Source organism: Habropoda laboriosa, unplaced genomic scaffold (genome assembly GCF_001263275.1).
Source record: "Habropoda laboriosa isolate 0110345459 unplaced genomic scaffold, ASM126327v1 scaffold134, whole genome shotgun sequence".
Lineage (NCBI taxonomy): Eukaryota > Metazoa > Arthropoda > Insecta > Hymenoptera > Apidae > Habropoda > Habropoda laboriosa.
This window is the reverse complement of record NW_017100266.1, coordinates 738,088-746,452: the sequence shown is the minus strand read 5'-3', so window position 1 is coordinate 746,452 and position 8,365 is coordinate 738,088. Positions and strand designations below refer to the sequence as shown.

Sequence of the window (8,365 nt, the reverse complement as noted above, 5' to 3'; positions counted from 1 at the left end):
CGACAAAAAATGTAACATATTTTTATACGGAGAGTTCGTTTCTACGCATGTATTGCAAAAGTATTCTATATATTTATCTTTAACTGCGCGAAATACAAAGTTCGCTGTTTGCGAGCACAGTTTGGAAAGAAGAAGAGGTGTGTGATAAATATCATGTGCACGGATAGATTCTCGGGGCGAGAAGATTTTTCGTACAGTTGTTTCGCTCCGTTCAGATCGACTCGCGTTTCTTCTTCTTCCTTGAGAGAGAGAGAGAGAGAAACATAGAGAGAGCGACCGATCCGAGGTACTGAAAAGCAGAAGGAGACGAAGAAGAGGAAGAAAAGAAGAGAGACCTCTTTGAAAAGAGGGTGGAGAGGGGAAACGGTACGGATGGAAGTCGAGATATATGAAGAAGTAAAAGGAGAGAGGATAAATTTTCCCCTGTGTGTACCTCGAGAAAGTTCAAAAATTGAAGAGTAAAATCGACAGAAATACCTGTGAACGCGTACACGAATTTGTCGATTACATTATGTACAATAGATTCCTTCTAGTTTGACGATAAAAGATCCGCAGTAGTGACCTGTAGCAGTGCAAAAACGGTTCTTCTTAAGCAGAGAACTCAAAATGTACAAATAATCGAGAACTTTCTATCTCGCGACGATGGTGCTCTCCCCTCTGTAACGTAGCAAGAAGGACGCTTGTATTATTTGTAAAAACAACAAGCATATTATTATCGTCGTCGTCGCCGTCGCCGTCGTCGTCGTCGTCGTCGTCGTCGTCGATGTCGTCGTCGATGTCGTCGTCGATGTCGTCGTCGTCGTCGTCGTCGATGTCGTCGTTGCTGTAATATATGAAATATATTGGAAGTGAGAAAGAGATGCGCTCCTTCTCTTCGGATGTCTTTGTTGTTCGTTGTTCGAGAAGAGAAAGAGAAGAGAGAGAAAGGGACGAACAGAGTGATAAAGTGTTAACGTACGTAGAAAATGCCGAACGCGAATCGACTATGTTTCCTTTATTTCTGCTGCACGGTGATAATGAGCATATGGCATCTAATTGGGAAAAAATGGGGGCTCTATGTATTGAATTTGACCAAAGGGACCACAGGTCAGATGTTTAACCAGACCGAAGAATTGATGCCCTAATTGGAAACAGGTATCGATACGACAGTGTTACGATGTTCAACGCGACACTTTGCATTTTGTATCGGAGAATAACGATACGAAACTGAAACTTTTCCTCAGGGGAACACGATCGGGGGATACGATCGAGCAACGTGAATCAAACGAATTATATACACCCACGTGTATAAGTAAATAGATAGAATAGAGAGTGCGCGGGTAAAGGCACGTCGTCGATTCTTCCACCGTCCAAAAGACAATAAAGGTATGGAAAGGATAGAGAGAAAAAGGAACGAGTCGAAGTGAACGCGGGCCGATATTAAACGTTGATCGTTTTGACTCGAGAGAGAGAGAGAGAGAGGGGGGGGGGGGGGGAGAGATTCGTCCAGCCAGGGTCTTTTCATTCGGTTTAACGAAACGTAAGAGTATCGACGTACAACGACGAATAATGGTAGAACCTAGATGGTCAATCAGATGCATGAATAGTACTTTGGATTTGTTGAACCCGAGCAGTAGCTACACAGACTTGAAAACGCTCCATAAGAAGCATTGCAAGAAGTATTTTTGCCTGTGCAAGAGGCACACCATCAGTGTGATATGTATCAATGAATCGAGAAAACTGTATTGGTTCAATTGCAAGAACGTTCGAGAGAAAGTCAACTTTGGTCTTGGCGACGGTTACTACTACAAGTTGCTGAGGGCCGTGAACGGTGCTTTGAGCACTTGGGCTCAGCATTACGTCGACGGTCTAAGCATCGCTCGTAGGGAGATCATGTTCAAGATCAACGGCACCGCCAAGAAGAACATGAAGCTCTTAAAGGAGGGTTGCTACTGTCATTATCATCCGCATACGACAGCGGATGCTTGTAACGCCGACTTTCTGAAAAAAGTCGTAAGTTTCTGGGCCGGCGAAGGCTTTAGGGGGATACGCGAGAAGCTTCGCGGTATGACAAATTACGCTAAAAAGGTAGAGACACGAGTTTTCGCGTTGTCGTCGTCCCCGTTACCGTTATCGTCCGTTTCTCCCACTGTTTAGATACACCTTACTGTTAATCACAATGTTAACAATCCGTACTGTAGTAGGTGTAATTTCCAAGCACCAATCACCAGTCTCGGTACTCGTTAGTACGCACTGTACGTGTAATATGGTTCACCCCTATGACCGACGATAATTTTATTACCGAACCACCCCTTACACTTTTTATATCCGTCATCAGTTTGCTCATCTTTTTCTCTGCAGACCGCCTATTTGCACCCTATTCATACCTTAATTCGTTGTTGCTCTCTTTCCTCAAGTCAAACATGTGCAAGATTGAACGGTTGAACGTTTTTCACTATCGAACCATTATTTTTTCTTTTTCTCGTTGTATTCGCTGTTACGATTCAGAATTGCTTCACGCGGGACAATCGACCACTCTCCTGTGCACACTTTCGACTAACACTTGCGTTATACGAACGCAAAGACACTTATATACCGTACATTTGTTGCTACTATTGTATTCGTTGTCGTTATAATTCACTACGTACACGAGACAAGAATAATAATCGGATAAAGTGATGCGAGCGATCGTTTTATAGATGTCCGACGACGACAGAATGTCGTTAACTACTGCTGTCAGCGACGACGACGATGGCGAGAGTGTGATAAATTCACCGTACCGGGGAAAACAGACTGGCACGGCTGCAGCCTCGTTCAATTGCACAGGAGCGGTACGAAAAGCTGGGTAAGCTTATCTTTCCTTCACAAGGGTAAAACGGGTGTCGATTGATTCGGTAATTACCTTATCTTCCATATCGGATCGTAGATTTCTGAGCGTGAAGAAATGGCTATTACGGAAGAAGCATCAGATCGAGCTCGCGAGGAAGAGGGGATGGAAAGGTTATTGGGTTTGCCTGAAAGGGACCACCCTTCTCTTCTACCCTTGCGATTCGCAAGAGAGCAGAGCTATGGAAGCGGCGCCGAAACATTTGATCATCGTCGATGGTGCGATAATGCAACCGATCCCCGAACATCCGAAACGGGATTATATATTTTGCTTGAGCACCGCATTCGGCGACGCTTATTTGTTCCAAGTAAGTTCTATTCTGTTCCACAAATAGAGAGAGAGAGAGAAAAAAAAGAAAAAAAAAACGACGGTGACAAATAATTCAGTGTACAAAAATGCGTCACCTTTTACCTCTTTCTCGACCGGCCATCAGGCTCCGTGTCAAGTGGAACTGGAGAATTGGGTGAACAGCATACATTCGGCTTGTGCCGCTGCGTTTGCACGTCATCGTGGTAAAACTGGAACGCTTCATTTGCTCCAAGAGGAGATCTTTCGTTTGGAGAAGGCTATAGAATCGGTAAGCGAATCGAACCTACATAGGTACTATACATATACAAATATATATATGTATATAAACACACATATAATAATGCAGATCTATAGATCCTACGTATATATGTTAGGGTATAAGTGTTATGAAATAATGGATAGGGGATAGGGGAAAGGGGATATGAGATAAGGAGAGATGGTGAACGAAACGCGCGGCGAATCTCTTCTCTTTCCTAGGATCACAAACTAAAGCATATGGCTGATCTTCAACAGTCTGTCGCGTCTGACGTGGAGACAAAACAGCAGATCAACAATCAAATTATTCAATGGGAGGAGAACTTGGAGCGACTTCATTGCGAACAATTCCGTCTCAGATGTTACATGGCTAGTTTACAAAGTGGCGAATTACCCAATCCAAAGGTAATTACCTACTGTGCACTTCTTTCAGATCTCCTTTATACCACTTCTATCAAAACATTTTATTATTATCATACATGCATACATACGTATTACGGGGAAAGAATCGTGCCGCGATGATAGCTGAGATCTCGATGCACGCGACACATCCTACTTATGGTGAAAACCATATAAACTATACTATCTACACACGTTACGCCGATGATACCGTACATGTGTACACATCTATATACATATCCTTATTGTATATCAGCAAGCTGGTATACGTACACACATGATGTATCGTATATCGATCAGGGTAGCCCGTAAATAGAATCTTCGGATCGAACTTTCGAAACGAGCCAGTTTCCTTCTGTTAGATTAGTACAGGTAACCAAACGGCGATAATCTGGATCAGCTCGATTTCAAATTTCTTCCCCTTCTCTCTGCAGAGTTTATTGACACACGTGTCACGTGCCACGAAACAAACGTTGAACAAATTAGGAGTGTTCACGGTCTCCTCGTTTCACGCTTTTATATGCGCACGGAGTCCTTCGTTGTTGAACAATCTACTGGCAGGTCGCGGCGCTACAAAGAGAAGACCACCGTTACTATCGAGATCCAACAGTGCATCAAGCAGAAGATCTCTCCAAATTTCATCGAGAGATGACGAGAAAACCGTGAAAGTTTGCGTACCGGAAAATCAGGTAAGCAGAAGAAAACACCACTTTTTTTTTTCTCTTACATTTACGTGTGCGTAATGCAAATGTAAATCACGCGCACTTCTCTTCAGCTGGTGGCCGTATTTTTACGCGACGCTATGACGGTAGAGGAATTCCTCGCGAGTGCTTGCAACAGGAAAAATCTAAATCCGATGGAGCACTTTGTCCGCGTGAAGAAACGCCGCGACATGGAAGATCACAACTACTTCGTGCCACATAGAACCGACTTGATAGACACTTATGTGAGTATGGCTGTTACAGCCGTGAAGCTGTTGTACATCTCGTGCAAACAGCAGGTAGATTGGTCCAACTAACGCAAAACATCGATCATCTTTCAGTTGCACACGCACGAAATCGTCGAAGTTTGTGCCAAAATCTTGTATCAGGTGGAATTACAGAGGCATACTCTCGAGCAAATGTGGGGCTTCTCGGTGGAAGCGGAATTAATCGAAAACTCCGACAGGCAGGACGAATTGTGTTGTTACGTTAGCAGGGTTGAAGACAAGAGCGTAGCGATGCAGAACGGTGAGTTTCTCTCACCACCGACGATTACGGTTACTTCCTTCTTTTCTTTTTCTGCTTCTTCTCCATCGTCCCTCCTCTTTCTTTCTTCCTTCCTTCTGTGTTTTTTTTTCTTTTCTTTTCTCCTTCGTATTTTTCACGTAGAGCGCATAGAGGAACTGGGATACGAAGGAATCGCACGTTTTTCCATCCTGTTCCATGATAAATAGGTTGATACGTATGCAATATAAATAGAAAATCGTTTAGTCAAGCTCAAGATCCTCTTTCTACCCTTCTTTGATCTAATTTAAGAATGAAGGTGAGATACGTCATACATGTGTGGAAACACAAAGTCAGCTGACCTTAATGGCACTCCTTTTTTCTTTTTTTTCCGCTGCATCTACACGCGAAGGAATCTTCCCAAAGAATGACATTGAAAAAATTGATTTTCCGTATTGCATTCCCTATTAACTTACGAGCAAATACACGCAAGACAGAGACCAGAGCGCGCTCTCACGCGTTTACATCCTTCAACGAGGCATGCATAATGCACGTACACGTGCACGTATATGTGTGCACAGTGTACAATGGTTGTCTAAACGGGATAAATAAAGTGAAGTTTCAAGCGTTGCAAGTAACGCGAGAAATTTCCCAATAGAGAGAGCGAGAGAATACTAAAACTTTCCTTTTCTCATTTGTTTTTGTTTAGGGATCATTAAGGGTGACGAGATCATGGTGATTAACGGTGCTATAGTAAGCGACCTAGACATGATGTACTTGGAGAGTGTATTGCAAGAAGAGGTCGGTCTATGTATGATGATGAGATCCTCGCGTACCGAACCACCGGATCTCACAGGCATCATGAGAGTTACCGATGACATAATCGAGAGCTTGGTCTGTCCACCACCGCCCTCCGATCCACCGGTTATAAGCGAAGAAATGATATCTGGTTTAATCGTTCCAGCTCCCGGATGGAGTAAGGATGAGTATTTTCTTCGTTGGGACAATTTTTCTTTCTCCTCCACTTTCCCTCTTTCATCCCTACTCTGGTTAATCCAACTGTCGTATACATATTGTACAGGGTGGGCCACGTAAAACAGGCCGTCTAATTGTCTTCTCTATTTATCTGTGGTTTCAAAGGGTGAATAAGATGGAAGGAAAATTTTTATATAAATGCCATTTTTTCTGTTTATTTTTTTCCGAGGTCACCTGTGTTCTTTTTTTTTTTTTACCGTAAGTGTTGTAGCAGACGTCGATGTACATTTAAACATGCAGGATAATGCGACCGTAAGATGCTCTTACGTGAGACTTCCTTTTTCATTTTTTGCCATTTCTTGCATCGAAAAAATTTCCCTTCCATCTTATCCTTTCCCTTCGAGACCGTTTAAATAACGCGTAAAAATTTTCTCCTACCATCGTCTTCTCCTGGAGAAGGCAATTAGGTGGCCTGTTTCACGTGGCCCACCTTGTGTACCTATATATCGCGTGCATCCTTGTAACTATGCCTTGGTAGAGAAAGATCGTAGACGAGATAGAGCGTAGGTGATAGAATTTGAAATTACCAAATGTCCACATATGAGACGTGTGTGTATATCTACATCGTCGACGTGTATACAGGCAAGGAGAGTATCGCGCAAGAATGTACGTCCACTTCTCACATAGAAAATGGCAAACAAACGTCTCGCACAAATTCATTCGAAATTGAAAATTTGCTGAAAACCGCCGAACAAGTGACGGGAATATGCCGGTCGCCTGGTGAAACAAGGAAATCAAGTCCCACTGGAAGTGTCGTTAGCTCTCATTCCCAAGCGCTAACGCCCAGTCGGCAATTAAGCGATGCAGAGAAATTGAAGAAAGTTATTCTAGAATTGATCGAGACTGAACGTACTTACGTCAAGGTGCGCCTTTTAACTCTTTTTCTCTATTTTTATCGTGCATCCGAATAACGCGCGAAATACTTTCAGAATTTAAATAATTTGCTGGAAAACTACTTAGAGCCCCTTAAACGCGAAACCTTCCTATCGAATGCAGAGATAAATGCGTTGTTTGGGAATATACAGGAAATCGTTACGTTTCAACGACAATTTCTACAGAATCTTGACCATGCGATCGAGATGGAAGCTGATTTCAATAATTTCGACCATCCTAGTCAATTTAAGGTACGTAAGGTCTATCTATACGTGCACGTTGCTCTTAGAAAATTGTAGAACAAGTTAGACGTGAAGGAAAAGAGATAGAAAAGAAACAAAATTAGAGAAAGAGGAGAAGAAATGATAATCGTGTTGTTTATTATTTAAGGGTGTTCTGTTTTCCATTGGAAGTGCCTTCTTGTATTACGTAAATCATTTCAAGTTGTACAGCTCGTTTTGTGCTAGTCACTCAAAGGCGCAAAAAGTTTTACATCCAAGTGAGTAAAGTACTTCCCACTCCTGCTATCCGGTATTTCGTCTAATCTGTTTATAGCGTTTGAAATCGTCGAGATAAACTTTCGTCGTTTTTTTTCTTCTCTCCTTCTGCTGCCACGTTTACTTTTACAGACGAAGGAAATCAAGCTTTACAAGAGTTCCTGCAAGCGAGAAATCCAAGGCAGCAGCACTCGTCAACGTTAGAATCGTACTTGATAAAACCTATTCAAAGAATATTGAAATATCCTTTGCTGCTGCAACAGCTTCGAAATCTCACCGACGAGCGAAGCGAAGAACACCAGCACTTGATCGGTAAACCGGCAAACGCAACGCAACGATTAAATAGTATAAACATGTAGCGTTAAATGTGATGAGGATGGGTAACGTTAATCGGTGATCGATTCTCGTTTGCAGAAGCTTTAAAAGGTATGGAGAAAGTAGCGGAGCACATAAACGAGATGCAAAGAATTCACGAGGAATACGGTGCTATTTTCGACCACTTGTTCAGGCAACATCAAAAATCCTGCAAACAGGTAGGCTAACACAGGGATACGGGTTACGGGCATAGTATTTTCCACTCGATTCGACAATAATTGGTCCTTCCCCTACAACGTGATCGCACCTTTTTGCCAGCCGATCGATCTAAGTCCGGGAGATCTTCTATATTACGGAGGTGTCGAGTGGCTGAACATTTCTGATTTCCTCGGCAAAATCAAGAAAGGACTGGAATTACACGCGATGTGTTTCGTTTTCAAGTCTGCAGTCGTATTCTTGTGCAAGGAACGATTAAGGCAGAAGAAAAAACTTATGGTAAATTTCCGATTATCTTACGCCAATGTCATACACACACACACACACACACAGACATCTTATTTATAACACGATATATATATATATATCTCGTAATAATACATGAAAAGATTTTC

The 8,365-nt window shown here is 42.6% G+C and overlaps 1 protein-coding gene across 1 annotated transcript in view; it reads left to right on the top strand.

Annotated features, from left to right (window-relative positions):
* LOC108573362 overlaps positions 1-8,365 on the top strand; it is a 21,267-nt gene that overhangs the window by 11,037 nt on the left and 1,865 nt on the right. The window contains 14 exon segments of the mRNA XM_017935780.1: positions 2,679-2,824; positions 2,906-3,173; positions 3,300-3,443; positions 3,653-3,835; positions 4,264-4,518; positions 4,605-4,775; positions 4,872-5,058; positions 5,744-6,010; positions 6,652-6,932; positions 6,999-7,193; positions 7,333-7,441; positions 7,572-7,751; positions 7,854-7,972; positions 8,073-8,249. Of these exon segments, the coding sequence (XP_017791269.1) occupies positions 2,679-2,824; positions 2,906-3,173; positions 3,300-3,443; positions 3,653-3,835; positions 4,264-4,518; positions 4,605-4,775; positions 4,872-5,058; positions 5,744-6,010; positions 6,652-6,932; positions 6,999-7,193; positions 7,333-7,441; positions 7,572-7,751; positions 7,854-7,972; positions 8,073-8,249 (2,682 nt within the window).